We start from the raw sequence: 19,987 nt of genomic DNA on the forward strand, positions 1-19,987 counted from the left end.
GTTTATACTGTTCTAAGTACTATATACTGAATGTAAGTACAGCACAATATTTATATTCTAATTGATTTATTTTATGAATGTATGGTAAAAATGTGTTAGCAATTTTTCTGTAGTAGTGTGCTGCACACTTTGTATTTTTATGTGTGATTTTGTAGGCAAGTAATTTTTAAAGTGAGTATGCAAGTCAAATAACTCAAAGGGATACAGTAGTCCAGAACAGCGGTTCCCAACTGCCGGTTTGTGGCCCGGTTGCTGGTGCTTGAGCTGGCTGTTCCTGGCGGCTCACTCTGGCATCTGTGGTAGCTCAGGAGGCGTAGGAGGAAGTGCTTTCCTCTCTCCTCCCCACTCCACGTGTGGGGAAGGAGGGGGCACGAAGGAGGGAGGTGTGCATGCCACCAATGACTGCTCCCCCGACCTCGCCACCGCTTTTGCTAGTGGTGGCAGGAGGAGGTAGAGTAGGAAGTGCCTCCCCAGAGCTCTGCAGTTCTTTCTCCTCCTCCTGCCCACTCAGCCACTTTTGCAGGTGGCAGTACTGAGGCTGAGGTGGAACAATATATGCCTCTCCAGGGCTCCTGCTCATGCAGCCGCTTTTGCTGGCAGTAGCGCTGGGGCTGAGGCAGTGGAGCAGGAAGCATCTCCCTCCCTCCCCTCCCCCCCCATAGTGGCAAACAGACAGGGTCCACGCTCCCCCTCTACCCATAGAGGTGCAAGATGCTCTTAGGAAGAAGGAGGCACGAAGGAGGAGGGCTGCTGTCCCTGCCCATGTGGCAGTAACGGCCACGCTCCCTGGAGGGGTCAGCCTTGCTCTGATGAGTGTGGGCATGGGGGCAAAGGGATTATGGGCGAGGGCATGGTAAAGTCACGGGGCAAGAGGGTTTTGGTGTGGACTGTAGGGGTCAGAGGTTAAGGGTCAAAGGACATGGGGCATAGGAGGGGGGGTCAAAGGGTGTTAGACACTGGGGCAAGGGGCTGAGTTGGGCTAGGTGGACTGGTAACATTTTATTTGCATACTTGCATAATTAATGTGGAAATATGCAAATAAAATGTTACTGGTCTGGCAAACGTTTGCCAGTCCATAGCATAATAAAGGTTGGGAACCACTGGCCTAGAACAGTGGCTTTCAACCTTGGGGAAAAGATGTATCTTCACATCCATCAGTGAAGTACTTAGCTCAGGCCACGTCTCCACATGCTGGAGGATTGATGCTCTGGCAATCAATCTTCTGGGTTTTGATTTAGCAGGTTTAAATCAAATGCTGAGGGCACCCCCATCAGCGCTCGTACTGATGGGGAAGTTGATGGGAGCATTTCTCCGGTTGACCACCTGCTTTGGGATCCCAGAAACTTGGTGCAAAGTATGTCAACTCCAGCTACTTAACTCATGTAGCTGGGGTTGTGCATCTTGCATCCTTTTTTTCTGTCAGTGTAGACCTGGCCTCAGTGCTGGCATTATACACTAGGGCTACGTCTAGACTGGCATGATTTTCCGCAAATGCTTTTAACGGAAAAGTTTTCCGTTAAAAGCATTTTCAGAAAAGAGCATCTAGATTGGCACGGACGCTTTTCAGCAAAAGCACTTTTTCTGGAAAAGCGTCCGTGCCAATCTAGACGCGCTTTTGCGCAAAAAGGCCCCGATCGCCATTTTAGTCATCAGGGTTTTTTTGCGCAAAACAGTACTGTGCTGTCTACACTGGCCCTCTTGCGCAAATGATTTCCGCAAGAGGGCTTTTGCCAGAACGGGAGCAAGAACAGTGTTCCGCAAGAACACTGACGATCTTACATGAGATTGTTAGTGTTCTTGCAGAAATTCAAGCGGCCAGTGTAGACAGCTGGCAAGTTTTTCCGCAAAAGCAGATGATTTTGCGGAAAAACTTGCCAGTCTAGACACAGCCTAGAGCTACGTCTATATTGGCAAGATTTTGCGCAAATACTCTTTAATGCAAGAGTTTTTGTGTTAGAGTATTTGACTAAGAGAGCGTCTACACTGGCATGTGCCTTTGCACAAAAGATGTGCTTTTGCACAAGAGCATCCGTGCCAGTGTAGCTTCTCTCTTGCGCAAGAAATCTCTGATGGCCATTTTAAACATCGGGCTTTCTTGCACAAGAAATTGATGTTTCCTGTCTACATTGGCCTCTTCCACAAGAACAGTTGCACAAGAGGGCTTATCCCTGAGCGGGAGCGTCAGAGTATTTGCGCAAGAAGCACTGATTTTATGCATTAGAACATCAGTGTTCTTGCACAAGTACTCGCGGCCAGTGTAGACAGGTGTCAAGATTTTGCGCAAAAGCAACTGCAATGTAGACATAGCCTAAGTTTGTGTCTACACTGCGGGCTTCTTGTGCAAGAACATCCTAAGATATTTATGTGCCAGATGTGCTTAAAGATTCATCTGTCCCTTCATGTTTCAACTATGATGTGTCCATGCTGATGATGGGTTTGGCTTGATAACAATCCAAAGCAGTGTGGACTAACACATGTTCATTTTCATCATCTGAGTCAGATGCTACCAACAGAGGCTGAAGATGATGTGGGTTCTATAGTTTCCATATTGGAATGTTGCTCTTTTAAGACTTCTGAAAGCATGATTCATACCTGATTCCTCTCAGATTTTGCAATACCTGTTACAAAAGTGCCATGCAAACAGCTGATCTCACTTTCAGGTGACATTGCAAATAAAGAATGAGTAGCGTTATCTCCCATATACGTAAATAAACTTGTTTGTCGTATTGATTGGCTGAACATGAAGTAGGACTGAGTGGACTTCCAAGTGCTAAAATTTTACATTGTTTTGAGTGCAGTTATGTAACAAAATTTAAATTTGTAAATTTAATTTTCATGATAAAGAGATTGCAGTACAGTATTTATATGAAGTGAATTGAAAAATACTATTATAATTTTTATAGAGCAAATATTTGTAATAAAAATATAAACTTAGTACAGTGCTGTGTTGTAATTGAAAATGTAGAAAAACAAATAATAAATTTGAATTGGTAGTCTATCATTTAACAGTACAATTAACATGGCAATTAATCACAACTTAATCATACTTTTAAAAACTGAGTTCATCATGTGAGTTAATGGCAATTAATCGACAGCCCTGTTAAAAATGTAGCCTGGCCCCCTTCACATGCTGAGTTTGGCACTCCTGGCATTATTATGCTATAGCCACTGTATTTTGGATGTCCCTAATTTGGGAACACTTGTGGCATGGACCCTGGCAAGCAGAGTCAGAAGTGGCTCTGCACACTGCCATACCCCTTCCCCTCCTGCTGGGGAATAGCAGAGCAGCAACACGCTTTGCTAGAGGCTTGCCCTGCTGTCCCATAGTGGCAGGGGGCACTGCTTGGGAGTGGTGGGGGATGTGGAGCACCAGGTAAGAACTCTATCCCCATTCCCCTCATTCTCTCCCTGGCCAGACAAAAGCTTTAATCTGGCAAACCTTGTTTCCCAGGGTTGCTGGGTTAAAGAGGTTTGACTGTATTAACACAAATTGGTTCTTTTTAATTCTTGAGCTTCAGTAATTTAAAGTTTTAATTATTACCATAAACTATTAAAATAGCATGCTAGGTATCACATTCTCTCCTCACTATTCCTGCTGCTTGCTTGTTTCCATTTGGACATTACAATAAATTTGTCAGTTTCATTTTCTGGATCTGATGCAGGAGTCTGCAGTGATTCCCTTGAAAATACTGCAGGGGAGCAATTGTAAATATATGTGTGTATTTTAAAATAACAGTTTCTCTTGGAATTAAAAAAACAAATAAACAAAATCAAAACAAAATATGCATGTTCCTGCAGTATTCAGTATGGAAAGGAGCGCAGGCTCCTAGGTTGTGGGGCATGCCTTGAATCCATGACCCATCTGCAGGATGGTCATGGACCCGTAGTGGTCCATGGACCACACACTTTGAGAACCGCTGCTCTAGAGTATTCCAGAATCAGTCCATGTAAAGGAGCATGATTTGTATAACAGCTGCTCTTCTCTCCCTTCCCTGGGGCTGCAGAACCATGTATTCTCACAGTCTTTCCTCCTATGTGCATCTGATGTAGAAGGGGAGAAGACAGCATCTGGCACTGATAAGAGGTGCATCTGGCATGATTTACAGATATGCTCCTGTCTGGGGAGTGAGGAAGGGAAAGGCTCTCCACCTACCCTTCTCACCATTATTCATAGGGATACTTCTGATTCTGAAGTAAATTGCTCAGCCTCCAGCTGTGCTGTTTGCCCAGCAGGTGTAGAAGATTCTTCACCCTGCATCCCACCTAGATACACAGCAACAGCCCTTGGATTCTGGGGGGATTCTGTGCCACTCCCTACAAGCTGGTTTCTTAAAGTAGGAAATGGGGGAAGAGAAGCCATGTCTCGTTGTACACACAGAATCATGGCAGAACTTCCAGGGACTCCTATCTGCTTCCTGATGTGATGAGTAAAACAGCATGCCTCAAAACCAGATTCTGGGGCAAGGGGCTGGAGCTAGGTGATCTCATCTCCTATTTAACAGTTAAAATAATTGTTTAGAAAAAACATCCCCATACTCCCATTTGGGGCAGGTATTAGAGGTGTTGTTGTAGTGCTATGGAATGTGATGGGTCCTTTACAGAAACAAGTAAAGAAACAGCCCCTGCTCGCCAGAGCTTACAATATAAGTTCCTAATCCTGCAATTTGGTGATTGAAACTATATGACTACGTCTATGAAAACTCTTCCACAAGAGAGCGTCTACACTGGCATGTGCCTTTGCGCAAGAGATGTGCTTTTGCTCAAGAGCATCCTTGCCAGTGTAGACACTCTCTTGCGCAAGAAAGCTTTCATGACCATTTTAACCATAGGGCTTTCTTGCGCAAGAAATTCATGTTGCCTGTCTACACTGGCCCCTTGCGCAAGAACAGTTGTGCAAAAGGGCTTATTCCTGAGTGGGAGCATCATAGTTCTTGTGCAAGAAGCCCTGATTTCATACATTAGAACATCAGTGTTCTTGCGCAAGAACTCACAGCCAATGTAGACAGGCAGCAAGTTTTTGCGCAAAAGGATCGTGCCAATGTAGACACAGCCTGTGAGTAAGGCCATTGATGCTAATAGAGCTACCCATATGCGTAACTATGTCAGTAAATGTGTGTGGGATTGAGAACCAGATGAGTTCAGAGTGCTCAGATAAGACACAACAAAGCAAGGTTAATAAACAAAAGGCAAGGATGTTGAGAAATCAGATGGATTACTGGCAGACTGATCAGGTTACTCAGTTAAGGTATAAGCAGTGTTACTTAGTGGTTCTGTTACTTGAGTATATTTTCACTAGCTTCATATGGGTGATGCAGGAGCAGTGAGTTCTTAGTAAGGATGTAAAAAGTAATTGCAAAAGTTAACTGTAACCTCTAACAAGCATAGCAATTACATGGTTAGATATATTGCGGGCTCATTAGTATAAAACTTTATATATAAGCTTTATACTACAGAGCCTGCAGCGAATCAGTCTACCCAGGAGAAGGACTGGTAGCCCCTGTTGGCACTGCTCTCAGAGTAAAGTTGTACTGCAGTAGAGTAAAACCCTTGCATGCAGGAGGAAAGCAGACTCCTTCTCGGTGATAATTCCTTATGTCTTTGCAACCATTCCCAGAGTGGTTTAGATTCCTTGTGAAAGGGGTGAAGAAACTGCCCCAAAGGGGTGATTTTTAAACTATTAATCTCTCTGTATCATCTTTATTCATCAAAGCATGACAAATTCAAACTGCAGTGTTCCTTAAATTACTGTAGGATACATCTGGATAGTGGAGAGTGAAGTTTCAGAGTTAGTTCTCCTTCTGGAGAGCCTGCTAGGATGCTGTAAGGTAGGGGTATGCTTGCCTGTTAATTCTGGCTTCTGTCTCCCTTTCAGGAATGGATAATCAGACAGTGCTGGCTGTTCAGTCCCTGCTGGATGGCCAAGGGGCGGTTACAGATCCATCTGCTCAAAATGTCAACACCTCGGCCAACATCCAGCCCATGGGTGAGCCCCTCTTTCATTGCATGTGCAAGCAGAAAGAGACTCTTGCAGACTGGCACCCCCTGTCTGAGTGACGTCAGAAATGATTTGGCAGAACAGTTGTCTGTTGGGGGAGAGTCACTGCTGTGTGTTAATTCCACAGGGCCCTTGGCATGTTTAGCTAAACAAGGCAGAATGTAAGGGGAGAAAGGGATGCCCTGTGTGCCACCTGTCACAGACTTGGTCTAGTTGTCCGGGGGAAGAGAGGGTGAGTTGTGGTTGGTCTCAGAAACGGGTCCATGCCATGCACTTTGGTAAAGACATGAAGGTGGGGGAGGGCACTTTTTGGATGGTACAAATGAAATGCCCATTGCTGCAGCAAGGGTCACTCAGTTATTTGAGTGAGCATATCATTTAGGTGAGCAGCTCATAGTAATTGCTGGCTTAGATTCTTACGAAACTCTGGCTTTTCGCTTCAGCCCTTTATCGGCAATACACGTCTCTAGAGCTCCCTCTCCAGAACTGGAAGCCATAGGCCAGCCAGTGTTTCATCAGGGCTCACTTGGGCAATGCAGAATTGTTGTGTGACCTTTCCCCCAATGCGCACAAGTGAACGCTTGGTAATCGATCTCTCCCTTCTCCAAGCATTACAGCTCATTGTTCTGTCTAAAGCCGCGGTTCCCAAACTTTTTGGCAGCACGCCCTCCTTTTTGATTTTTGAGAAACCCTCATGCCCCCCCACCATAGCAAAAAACCTTGTTGAGTAAAAAAAAAAGGAACTGACCGGGGTCAAAAAACAAATAACAGCAAAACTTAAGGGGGGATTGACCGGGCGGGGGAGGGAAAGGGGGAGGGGAACTGTGTGCCTTGTGCCCTCCCTGGAATTTCTTCACCTGCCCCCCAGTTTGCGAACCCATGGCCTAAAGGCTGAACCCAGACTGATCCATGTGAGCCTGATGTACTCAAATGGAAGGAGCTAGGGGAATGCAAAGTTTAGTTAGTTATTTCTCATCCTCAGTAAGACTTTCCATAGCTAGAGCTCAGCTGACAAAATAGCTAAAGCTGCACAAGGCAGAACAATGCAGTTCACTCTCCTAACTCTGACAGCTCTGCAGGGCTAACAGCAGGAAGGCTCCCTTTGTACTGTCCCCTTTGTGACCCGAAGGCTATGTCTACACTCACGGCTTCTTGCGCGAGTAATATGCAAATGAGGCTAAGTGTGGAATATTGCCGAGCCTCATTTGCATACCTAATGAGCCACCATTTTTTTCAGAAGAGGCTCTTGCGCAAGAAGGAGTGTCTACACTGCCCCTTCTTGCGCAAGAAAAACCCTCTTGCGTAATGCCGTTCTTCCTGAAAAGTAATAGGTGTAACGGCATTACGCAAGAGGGTTTTTCGCGCGCAAGAAGGAGCAGTGTAGACACTCCTTCTTGCGCAAGAGCCTCTTCTGAAAAAAATGGTGGCTCATTAGGTACGCTAATGAGGCTCGGCGATATTCTACGCTTAGCCTCATTTGCGTATTACTCCGGCAAGAAGCCGCGAGTGTGAACATAGCCTAACTGTAGCTGAAGGTCACTTCGTTGTTGGAGGAGGAAGAGCAATGATCCATGCCCTTCTGATTGCAGATGATGAGGATGTGTTCCTGTGTGGGAAGTGTAAGAAGCAGTTCAACTCGCTGCCAGCGTTCATGACCCACAAGAGGGAGCAATGCCAGGGAAACACCCCTTCGCTGGCCACTGTCTCATTGGCTACCAACAGTGTGTACACTCCATCCATCACGTCTGTGCAGCAGGCTCCGAGTGCCAGTCGACAGGTAGCTATACAGCATGCGTGGGGGTCTCTGACTTTGGAGGGCAAGAAAGGTGTCTGCTCTTGAGCAACGGTTCAATAAAGAGTTTGATCTCTTATTATGGAATCACAGAAAGATAGAGCTGGAAGGTTCCTTGAGAGGTCACCAAGAGCTGCTCCTTTCTAGTCCCTACTTACACTAAGGCAGGACCAAGAAAAGCTCTTCTGAAAAGCCTCCAGCAATGGGGATTTCACAGCTTCCTTTGGAAACCTATTCCAGAGCTTCATTACCTGTACAGTTAAATTGATTTTCCTGTTATCTAACTTAAAATTGCCTTGCTGCAGATTAAATCAATTATTCTTGTCCAGCCTTTAGTGCACACAGAAGACAATTGCTCATACAGGTTGTACCTCCCTTAACCGGAACTCTCTGGTCTGGCAACACCCATGATCTGCCATGGATGTTCCTGGACCACAGAGGCCATATATAAGGAGGTTGGGCCATGGGGTAGGAGCAGTGGGGGATGTGGCAACTCAGCCAACATTCTGGTGTTGGGAGGGCGGAGTGCAGTGGGGCGGGCGACGCAGGAGGAAGTTCTGGCCCCCATGGCTGGGCTGTAGCGAGGGGCCGGCAGCAGCAGTCACAGAGCTCTGGCCAGCAGCCGCAGCTGTTGAGCTTTGGCCAGAAGTGGCAGCCGTGGAATTCCAGTCCTAGCCATGGCATTCTGACATCAGTGGCAGCCACGGAGCTCCAGCCTAGGCAGGCACCAGTGGCGCTGGGCTGGAGCTCTTGTCAGGGGCAGCACGGGCCATGATGGAAGGGACCTCCACAGGTCCGCAAATCCCCTCGTTTGGGATCAGTCAGGTCCCGAGGGTGTTGGACGAGGGAAGTCCAACCTGTAGTTCTTTTATAACAGCACTTAATGTTTTCGAAGACTGTTATCATCTGGTACCTCCTTCATTTTCCTTCTTCAAGATTTAACACCCTCACTTTTTTTAACCTTTTCTCATAGGTCAGGTTTTCTAAACCTTTTATTGGTCTTGTTGCTCTCCTCTTGGCTCTCTCCAATTTGCCCATGGCTTTCCTAAAATGTGGCACCCAGAATTGGACACAGTACTCTCCAGCTAAGATCTTAGCAGAACCAAGTACAGCTGGATAGTTACTATTTATGTCTTATATTCCCCAGAATGTTGTTAGCCTTTTTAGCAACTTCATCATATTATTGACTCATACTGAATGTGTGAACCACTAAACCTGCCAGATCCTTTCAGCATTATGACCACCTTGCCAGTTACATCCCATTTTGTAGCTGTGCATTTGATTTTTCCTACTTAAGAAATAGTTTGCTGTGTCTTTATTGAATTTCATTTAATTGATTTCAGACCAATGTTTAATTTATCTGCTCCTTTTGAATTCTTATCCTGTCCGCAACAGTAAATGCCACACTTTGCATCTAGGTTCATCTACAGATGTTATAAGCATACTTTCCACTCCACAATCCTGTCAGTAATGAAAATATTGAATAGGGTCAGACCGAAGGTTGACCCCCTGTGGGGACCCCAACAGATATGTCCTACAAGTTTGACAGTGAATCACCTGCTTTTTTATCCAGTTTTCACTCACTTTATAAATTCATCTAGATCGTATTTCCCTAATTTGCTTATGCGAATGTCATGTAGAGCTGTGTCAAAATCCTTACCAGAATCAAGATATAGAATGTTGTCTGCTTCCCCCCAGCCACTTGGCCAGTAACCCTGTCAAGGCAGGTAATTACATTGGTTGGAAGGATTTGTTCTTGAGTGCTGGCTCTTCTTTATAACCTTTTTTTCCTGTAGGTGCTTACCAATGGAATGTTTAGTCATTTTTTCCTCCATCTTCCCTGATATTGAAGTTAGGCCAACTGGTTTATGATTCCCCAGGACCTTTTGGCCTCCCTTTTCAAATATGGGTACTATGTTTGTGCTTTTACGGGCCTCTGGGACCTCACCCATCCTCCTGGAATACTCAAAGACCATTGCTAGTAGTTCTGAGATTACTTTTGCTAGTTACTTAAGCACCCTAGAATGAATTTCCTCAGGCTCTGCTGCCTGGATCACATCTAATTTATCAAAATATTCTTTAAATTGTTGATTCCCTCTTTTGGTTCATGTTCCTTTCCCCTTGTTGGTATTAATTATGTGGCATATGTGGTCACCGTTAACCTTTTTAGTGAAAACAGGCAAAATAACCATTGAACACCTCAGTCATCTTGACCTCATCAGTTATTAGCTCTTCTTCCCCCTGAGTAGAGGATGTTCCCTTGCCTTCATTTTCTCCTTGCCCCTAATATAGTTAAAAAACCTCTTATTCCCTTTTATGTCCTTTGTTAGGTGTAACTCATTTTGTGCCTTAGCCTTTCTGATTTTTCCCCATACAGTGAAACCTTTGTTATCCAGCACTCTGTTAACCAGAAAGCTTTGTTAACCGGCATTGCCCCTGGCCACAATACTGTCACATCTTCAGGCGCACAGGCTTGGTTTGGTTCACCATGATTGGCTTAACAATTTTTTATTTAAGAAATACTAATCATCTTTAACTCAAAATAGAAATGTGAGACCAACTGCCTCATGCTACAAAACTATCAATATTAAAAACTTGAGTTTTACTATTATCGTCCATTGGTTTTTCCTAGATTGATGGGGCCCTCAGATAACTGAAATTTTTAGATAACCAGAATGCCCTAATCCCTGAGCATGCTGGATAACACAGGTTTTACTGTATATGCCTCTGCTATTCTTTTGTTCCCCTCAGTTCATCCATGTGTCCACTTGTTCTAGGATTCCTTTTATGAATGTTGGTTCTAGCTGGATATTGTGGGTTTGTTCAGCCTGCCTGCTCCTACACAATAAGCTGCTGCTTTCTGCACATGGTGGTGGGAGCAAGCCTCACTCCCACCATCTGGCTCCCATACATGGTGAGAAGGGTGCTGGATCCTCATTTCTGGATCTGCTCCTGGTTCCTTCAGCTCCCAGGCTTCACACACAGCCCTGCTGTGTCCTGTCTGGGGAGAAGATCCTTGCTGGAATTAAACAAACAGAATCTTCCCCCTCCCCAGAACCTTCCATAAGCAAGAATTGCATCCATGCAGCTATTCTCCTGTGTCCGCTGATCCACTCAGCACACTTCCTGTGCTTCAAATCAACCAAACAGATGGAACTCTACAGTAATTTAAAAAGTGTTTGCCTCTTAAAGTGAATGTAGTACTTTGGAAAGCCTCCTCTGACTTTGGAGGCATCAGTCCTCCCTTTAACCACAGAACTGGGACAGTGTGAGCACAATCTTCCCCCATGCTGTCACTCCCTGTGTATCCCAACTGTGACCTGAGGGGAATAACTCTAGGGGTGAGAAGGAAGTACTGTCTTCCTGGCCATCTGCTCTCTGGCCTTTCTGAATTCTCCACATCACCTACTTACACTATTCAGCAAATGTGCTTTGAATTGTAAACCAGTAGCCAGCTCCCTATCTCATCTCCAGTCGTGTGAGCCTCTTCCAGGGTTGCTTCATCCATAGAATCTATGATACCACTGGGATCATCTAGTGTGGCTCCTGTTCAGCACAGGCCAGAGACCTGCCCCAAAATAATTATTTTTGAAGTAGAACTTTGGAAGGCCTAGCCCTTGCTTTTGTGAAAAGTGCCAGTGTGGTTCCTGTTTGTTACAGGATGGTGGGATAGATTCAGAGGTGAAGGTACAAATAGTAGTGTCCAATTGACCGAAGAGAACCAGAGATAGCAGACTCGGGTTAGCAAAGAGCACACCCTTGTTGTGTTTCTGGCCCTTTCAGAGATTTGTCCTGTCCATTGGCCAAACGTACTTTTCTTGTTGTAGCATTGAGCCATGCGCTGGTCTCCTCGGGAATTAGCTCATTAGCATTGGCGCACCCCCTGTTGACCCGTGTCTGAGTTGCTGCAGGCCCCGAGTCCCTCCCGGATCACTGTGCCCTTCCCTGCAATACTGTCCTGTGGCAGTGCCCCTGCACTTTGGGGTCCTCCCCTCCCAGGGACTCCAAAATCCCCTATGCCCATCCTGCCTCAGTGTCTCCCCCCGCCAGTCTTCATCTAGCCCCTACCCCAGGGACAAACTGCAGTCTGAAATGGCCAATCCTCATTGGCAAGGGGGTGGATCTGTTGCCTTCTGCTGCCCTGGCTGCCTCCCTAGTACCCTCAGGCCTTGAGAGCAAGGCCTCAGCCTGGGAGTTTGGCTGGCCAGAGCTCCCCAGCTCTGCCTGCCTTTCCTTAGTACTTCTCTGTTTCAAGTACCCGCTCTAGGCGTACCAGCAGCCAGGTCCTTCCTGCTCCACAGCTGGAGCAGGAGTGTTTGCTCCCCATCTCTCGAGGAGCCTCTATTTATACCTGGGCCTTAATTGGCTGCTAAATGCCGCAGCTGCTTCCCCAGCCCTCTCCTATTGCCAGTGCTGGTCACAAGCCTCAACACTGTTTTTTCTTCTTTCAGCAAATTTCCACGTACATCACGGTTCCCCCATCTCCGCTGATCCAGACACTTGTGCAGGGGAATATCTTAGTCAGCGATGAGGTGCTGATGTCAGCCATGTCTGCTTTCACGTCCTTGGACCAACCAATGCCCACGGTGCAGCCTTCTGTGCAGGTAAGGGGAATGCGCTTTCCAAGCAAACTGAGTCCCCAGGGGGCAGAGTGAGCCAAGAGTTCTGGCTGCACAATTCAGAGAGCTGCTTTGATGCTGGTGTGTGGGCACCTTCTCCAAACTAACAGCAGAGCTCAGGTGCGGGGAGGAGTGATGAGCCTACATCAGGATCTGCTCACTCACACCGCCTTTCACAGCAGGTTGTGCTGAGCTTCATAGTGCGATCCTCCCTGCTTCTTTCTTGTGCGCTGTGATTCCTCATGATATAATGTGTAACCACCAGGGACCATGTAGCGAGCAGGGAAATCAGCGGGACACCTCTCTCAGAGCTGTTGTTTAATGCTGTCTGCAGACTTGGGCAATTGTCTCTGCACTCATTAACCTCTCTTTAGTCTAAGGATTTTCCTCTTACCCAAGGCTACAAAGAAAAGAAGCAAATGCTTGAATTCTAGAGCACATGAGGACTATTGACTAGGAAACGTGGCAGTACAGTGAGCTGTTGCATACCCACTCAGTCTGATCCCTGCATGGTATATAGTGGTTCGATTGCTCATTCCTTCCTTAGAGACTAGATACTGTATTTAGTAAGGTGCCCACATCTGTTTAAAAAGTGCATTGTGCCCAGAGTTTGCTTTGCTTATCTGACAATGAAATATAAATGTCATGAGTGAGGCTTCTGCAGCTCCATCTGGAGGTTGCTGGACCTGTGTTGTGTTTTTAGTGTCTTTTCTGTCTCTTGTTCCGGTTTTCAGAGCAGCCTGAGTATGCACACTGGAGCTGGGTACCTTTCCCAGCCCCCACCCCCACCGCCGCCTCCTCCACCTCCCCCACCTCAGCCTCCCCCTCCTCCCGCCCAGAGCTTGGGAGCACCAGGACAGCCCAGCACCGGCGGTAGCCGGGTGGTGGAAGTGTACAGCACACCTGCTCCCATAGCAGGAAATGGAACCGTGGAGATACAGACGCTGGGAATGCAGCCCTATCCGCCCATAGAGGTAAAGCAATGTCCCTGGCCTTGTTCTGCAACCATGGCCAGGGGTTGTTCCTCAGATGCTGCTCTGCCTTCAGACCGGTACATGACACTTAAGCCTCCTGCAAGCCCATATCACAAGCTGTGGAGAAGATGCTTCTTGTGAGTCAGCTGGCTTAGAAATGCAGTTTGTCATAGTGTCAGGGAAAGATGTGTTACCTTGTCTTGCAATCAGCGAGTATTTCCTCTGTGGGAAGTAATGATAGGAAAATGTCAACAAGCTGAAGAGAATGAGGAGAAAGTGAGAAAGGAGTAAGGGGCTGGAGAGATTGATTTATGAGGAGAGATTAAAAGAGCTAAACACATGTCGATGTGATTAAGGGGTGGGGGAATTTCCTACAACTGCCTGTGAGAACTGGAAGAGATACAAGCAGGGAAGGCAGAGATGTCACAAAGGGATCGTGTTAAGAGTAGTGGGCTGAAACTTAGCATAGGAAAGCTAGTCTGAAGATCAGAAAAAAATACCCTAATGTAGGGATTCATCAGGCAGCTAAGTAGTCTGTCAGGGGAGATGGTCGCAGCCATGTTACTTGGGACCTTGAAATGGAACTGTAGCGTATGTGATAGGAGAGGACACACCAGACTTCTCTAGATGCCCTTTTCAGTTGGTGTGGAGTTGAGTTATCGATGTTCAAGTTGTACCTCCAAAATCTGGGACTCTCTAGTTAGGCAAGATCTGTGGTCCAGCAGGACCACGGATGCTCCTGGAGCCTAAGGGCAGGAGAGCCAACCAGGCAGGATGTAAAAGTGGGCAGCCTGGCTGGGGGCAGTGCAGGACTGGTTGTGCGGGCCAGGGCCGGAACCCCATAGCTTCCCCCCTGGCTGTGTGGGGTCAGGGCTGGAGCCCCACGGCTTCCCCTGGCTGCATGGGGCTAGTCTGGGGCTGCGCGGGGCCAGGGTTGGATCCTCAGCTCCATGGCTGCTCCCAGCTGCACAGGAATTGGAGCCCTGTGGCAGGAGCTGTAGCCTGTGTAGCCCAGGGAGCCAGCAGTAGCTGGGCAAGCAGCCCAGCCAGGTTGGGGTGGGGGCAAGGTGAGGCAGAGTTGCCTGCTGGGGCAGTCTGCCAGCAGCAGGTGACTGGCGTGGGGGCCGGTGGCAGGAGACCTCCTCTTGTCCGGCTGATTCTCTTGTTCGGGACTGGACAGGTCCTGATGATGCCGGACCAGAGAGGTCCAACCTGTATATGGGTTGACATCACTTTTGCAGGGCACGTTTTAGAAAAGGTTTCAAACTGTGTTACAACACACTGATGACTCGGTCTGCTTTACTAACAACTCGTTTCACCTCACCAGTAACATTGTCCCTGTGTGTAATGAATCTGCTCAGCAGAACTTCCTTCAGAATCTCCATGGGCTTGGTAGCCGGCGATAGAGCTTTATGCCTCCAGGTCACTGGTTTGAATCCAAACCAGGCGGAGGGTGATCAGCTCAGGAGTTACCTGGAGACAAGCTAGCTCTTTGTTTTGAGAGTTTATGCTCTTGCTAATTCATGGCAAGGTTCAGTCTGAGCTGCCCCGTGCATTGGTTTAGCCTCCATTTTTGTTAGAGAGAGATTAATGGAGCAGAGGTTTGGTCCAGCTAGGCAGAAGCCTGGATTAGATGGACTAATGATCTGGTATGGCAACTTCTCCTGTTAGACGTGTCAGAAGTGATGCGGGGGAGGTGGCTGCACGTGGCACAGAATTAGTAAGTAAATTCTCATTGGTGATTGCATTATTCCAGGTGCCAAGCCAGTGCGTGGAAAGTCCTGTGTATCCCTCCCCTCCAGTGTACAGCCCAGGGAAGCAGGGCTTCAAACCCAAAAGCACTAGCACTGCTGCTCCTTTGACCACTGTGGCCGGAGGAAACGTGGCCAGTTTTGATTCCACCTCGACCTCCAAAAACAGGCAGTCCAAAAACGACAGTGGGCTGCAAGAAGGTAGGTCACCTTCTGGCCAGCCCTGCTCGAACCCCTAGCCCACTGTCTCCATTGCATTGCACTTTTAGACTGGAAGCTCTTGAGACGTTGTTAACAAATGGATAGCAGTGTACTCTTACAATGCTGCACAAGCAGTACCATACTCACACCAGGAGAGAGAGCAATTTGAAACATAGACACACCCAAGCTGTTAGATTGCCATTTTCCTGTACTAGTCTATCATCCTCCATATTGGGCATATATGGTAGGACTGGCAGCTATTATTGTCCTGAGGGACAAACTCTTGTGGTCAGCCATATCCCATCAAATGTTCTTTGGTCCTGAATGCAGCTGAAGTGAGAGAGCTAATTCCCATTGTACATCTTTCTGTTTCAGGGAAACCGAAATCCCCTAAACTGAAGTGCACTTATTGTGACAAGGCCTTCACCAAGAACTTTGACTTGCAGCAGCATATCAGAAGGTAATGGTGAGCTGCTAACCAGATCCACAGGGATGGCCGAGGGGGGTGGGTTGTTGCTTGCATAGGAAATTGCATCTTCTTTTTGAGTCTGAGCTGTTTCTGGAGTCCTCTGCTCACTGGCTGAAGAGAACGTCTATAGTGCCTATTACTTGGCTGCCTGAGCACCTTCATCTTTCCAGCTGCCCTGCGCCCTTGGGAGCAGAAATCCAGTTCTAGTCTCAGCCTCTGAGCAAAGATTTAAAAGCTTGATGAGCAGTTAGCAGGAGTCATTTAAATTCCATGTCTATCCTGGGGCCCCTTTTGTGGGGACCACTGTGGCGGGGTGCGGTCACAGATAACCCCTTGGAACTATTCCCTGGTGTACTGATTATGCCTTGACCTTCCTGCTCTCTGGGGCTCCCCACCACCCTGTCCTGCTGGGGCAGATTCTCTGGTCTGCCCCAGACAGGGCACAAAGTGGGGGTTACTGTCTCCCAAAGTGCAGGGCAGACACTGAACCCTTCAGCTCTGGCAGAATGCAGTTCTGAGGCACAGCACTCAGGAATCCTGCCCCCAAAAGGAATCAACCCCCCCAGTAAATCAGTCTTTCTCTGAATAAAAGTTTCACTCAAACAAAGATCATGAGGAAGAAAGGTCATGACCTCTTTATCAACAAAATAGAGAATATGCACACTGATTGCTCCCCCAGGTAACAGTTGTTTACACTGGGCTTGACAGTACACATAGGTGACTTTATTAAGTAGAAACAGTAGGATTTAAAAGTCTCAGAGGGGTAGCTGTGTTAGTCTGTAACTTAAAAAACGAGTGGTCCTGTAGTACCTTAGAGTACAAAAATATATAGGATCATGAGTTTTCGTGGGCATAACCTACTTCTTCAGATGAGTGGAGCAAGAGTAGGATTTAAGTGATTGCAAGTGAAAATGGACAGAGCAAAGTAAATTACAGAATTAAAATGAAAATGCATAGCTGGTTCTAATTCACTGGAACACCTATTACAAGCAGTTCTTTACCCTAAGAGCTTGTCCTTATTTCAGGCTAGTCTTCAGGTCAAAGATGATTGTTTACTGAGTAGGGGGTTTCCTTTGTTTCTTATGTATCTTAATGGGCCAGGCCCTTCCCCAGGCCAGTGGGAGGCAAAAGAACAGATAGCTCCTTCCCATTGTTTATACAGATTCTCCTTGGGCCAGAACAGTGTTTCTCAGCCAGTGGTAGGAGTAGCCCTACTCGAGAGAAGTATGGGGCGTACATCAACACAACTGACATTTGAAGAAAACTGAAATTTTGTTTTAAGTTTTACAGCGCTTTATTATTTTTGTACTTTTACACCCCAAAACTTCATCACCCGCCTGGCTGTGATTAAGTTGTTTAAACAAATGTGTTGCAATGGTAGAAAAAAAAATTGTGTCTGAAAACTATGTATTGGGGTACTTACAATTTTTTTTTTTTAAAAGGGGTACTTCATACAAAAAAAAAAAAAGTTGAGAAACACTGGGCCAGAATGTTTTGTTCTCTACTCTCCCCCCTTCCATGGAAAATTACCTGGTCAACCAGGTAGTATGGTCACATATCTTCCTAAGACTAACTACTGCTTAGACTTAAAGGACAAACAAAGCTGTTTTCAAGTTGCTCACCCTGTCATTAAGGGCTCTGGGTGCACCAGTTCGGGCTTACATTCAAAATGTAAAACCACAAACAATTTCACACTTCATATTTCTAACTTTTCATATGAGAATGATACATGCACCCAAATAAGATATACAGATCCAGCAAACTGTAACATTCAGACTGGTAAGTTGCATGAGGTTATGAAGCATCTTTGACTTATGCATATTTATATTTATAAGGTAATTTCATAAAGTATGGGGGGGAGGGGAATCATCACAACCACCAAGCATCAGAAGTGGTTCTGGGCCTAGGGAGAGCAGAAAGATCTCCATCCCTGTAATTTGGGGCTGGGGAAAGAGAGAGAAGAAGATGGGGTTCCCCTTTCACCAGGCTGGAGGCAGAATTGTGGGGACAAGAAAAAGTCCAGTCTCCCTGATGCTGGAGCAGAAGAAAGGGTTTTTTTCTAAGCCAAACAATGATGGTTGAGTGTCTTATTGGAAAGACGGAAAAACATGATGATGACCATTCAGACTGCCTTGCATAGCTTCTTCCCACCCCCAGACTTCCCCTGCACCATGAGAGGCCTGTTTCTCCTTCTTGCCCACGAAATCCAGTGCGTCAGTTGATCAGGTTTCTAGCCCTTTGCTGGAGATGCCCAGGGATTAATCTGCCAAGCAGCAAGATTTAGTTCATTCGTGGGACAGCTGCCCCTTGTGACCCATGCTTGCAGGCCATTAGCTCCTGTCCTGTGTCACCACTGATGTGCTGCTCTCTGCCCTGCAGCCACACAGGTGAGAAGCCATTCCAATGCATCGTGTGCGGCCGAGCCTTTGCGCAGAAGTCCAATGTGAAGAAGCACATGCAGACCCATAAGGTGTGGCCACCAGGGCTCGGGTGCACCATCTCACGCAATTCCATCACGGTACAGGTCATGGCATTGAACCCCAACCAGCAGGAGGACGAGGAGAACACAGGTGTGCTGCCCTTGGCAGTTGTCTTCTAGAAGGCAGAACATCACTTCCAGGATCTCTGAACACTCCTCATTCCCCCAGCTCCTTCCCATCCATGACCCTCTCATGGTAGCTTCTTCTAGAGTTAATGCCAGTGCTGCCATCCTCTAGAAACTGAGTGTTCAGCAACCTCTAGTAGACTAATGCAGAGCTCAGACACGTGGACCAATGTAATCCTATGGGCTCTGACTCTTTGGGTTTGCTTTCAGTGGTGAAGACTGGTCTGACCGGCCTAGGGTGACCATAGCTCCTAAAGGGAAAACAGAACACAGTGTGGGTCTGGCCCAGGCTGCCCTCCCCCTCATGGGGCTGCCCTCCCCCTCATGGGGCTGGTGTCACTGCTTGCCCAAGTCCTGCCTGTCCCCTGTGTGGAACTGGGGCTGGTGTTGCTGCTTGCTTGAACCCTGCCTCTCCACCGCCTGAGCTTTGCCATAGTCCCCATGTCCTCTGGCATGTTCCTCCATCCCCCCACTTTTCTACCAAAAGTGTCCATTTGTCCCGTTTGCTCCTTGTCAACTGATCAAGCTGACAAGAGTAAACTGGACAAATGCCTGCCTTTGTCAGAAAGTCAAGACAGCCAGGACAAGGCTTAAAAAAGGGCCTGCCCTGGCCAAAACAGGATATATGGTCAACGTAACCAGGCCAATTCAGAATGCTCTTAGTATGGAGGAGCTCTGAGCTGGTGTCTAGTGGTGGAGCTGACACTTATACAGGCTCCCCCCAAACCATGGCATGGAGGGTGCAGTGGAGCATGACTCAGCTGTGTTTTTCTCAGTGGTGTGTATGGTCCTGTAGGATATACAGTTACAGAAGTCTTGGGGCTGCTCTAATGTGCACTGAAGCTAGGCAGCTAGTGAACCAGGGATGAATAACTGGCTAGCTGCCTCTCCTCTCCTGCACTGACCTCCTTGAAGGAGGAGTGAACATGGCCTTAGATTGTCAGGGACCTGTTGAGCTCTCTTCAATGAGACGGCGGGCGCACAGCTAAAAGCATGACAGGTAAGACTAGTGGGTCATGGAAGGGCAGCCAGAATAATTGGGGCCCTTGATAATCTGCTGTAAAGGAAAGGTTTGGGGAATTGAGTTGTCTAGCCCACAGAACTGGCCCTTGGGATTGGAGCAAGAGGCTGGCCCGGGAATCAAAGCTGGATGTGTCAGAGCTGTTCAGAAACTGACCCCAGGATACTTTGATTTGTCTTTCTCTATGTGCCTCTGCCTGTTCCTTCAGGCTTAAGCCAGGCCTCTAGGAACAATCCCCGGCAGCCTCAGGCCGTGGTCCCGACAGAAGAGAGTGAGGCTGGCAAACTGGAAGCCAAGCAGGTGGTCCTGATTGATAGTTCTTACCAGTGCCAGTTCTGCCCCAGCAAGTTCAACACCTACTTCCAGCTCAAGTCGCACATGACACAGCACAAGAACGAGCAGGTGAGTGACATGTTATGAACACGCCTGCTTGTGGGGCCCTCGTGGCTAATCAGACCGAGATGTTAGTTTGCTCCGAGTGTCCTTGTTCTAATTATCAGCGAGGGTCAGGTAGATGTGGAATGAACCTGGCAGCTTCTGAGGCAGGTTCTCCCTGGTAC

General features: G+C 47.3%; 1 protein-coding gene across 5 annotated transcripts in view; it reads left to right on the top strand.

The window, feature by feature from the left end:
- The window catches only part of ZNF341 (zinc finger protein 341), a 34,901-nt gene that overhangs the window by 2,433 nt on the left and 12,481 nt on the right, over window positions 1-19,987 (top strand). For all 5 annotated transcript variants that reach the window (XR_012896581.1, XM_075901512.1, XM_075901514.1 and 2 more), the window contains exons 2-9: window positions 5,873-5,983; window positions 7,585-7,772; window positions 12,239-12,391; window positions 13,141-13,380; window positions 15,137-15,332; window positions 15,708-15,792; window positions 18,181-18,371; window positions 19,636-19,829. Coding sequence is in view for 4 of the 5 variants with exons in the window: in XM_075901512.1 (XP_075757627.1) it covers window positions 5,873-5,983; window positions 7,585-7,772; window positions 12,239-12,391; window positions 13,141-13,380; window positions 15,137-15,332; window positions 15,708-15,792; window positions 18,181-18,371; window positions 19,636-19,829 (1,358 nt within the window). In the remaining variant the exon portion in view is untranslated. The remainder of the gene's footprint in view (window positions 1-5,872; window positions 5,984-7,584; window positions 7,773-12,238; window positions 12,392-13,140; window positions 13,381-15,136; window positions 15,333-15,707; window positions 15,793-18,180; window positions 18,372-19,635; window positions 19,830-19,987) is intronic.

Source organism: Pelodiscus sinensis, chromosome 18 (genome assembly GCF_049634645.1).
Source record: "Pelodiscus sinensis isolate JC-2024 chromosome 18, ASM4963464v1, whole genome shotgun sequence".
Taxonomy (NCBI): Eukaryota; Metazoa; Chordata; order Testudines; family Trionychidae; genus Pelodiscus; species Pelodiscus sinensis.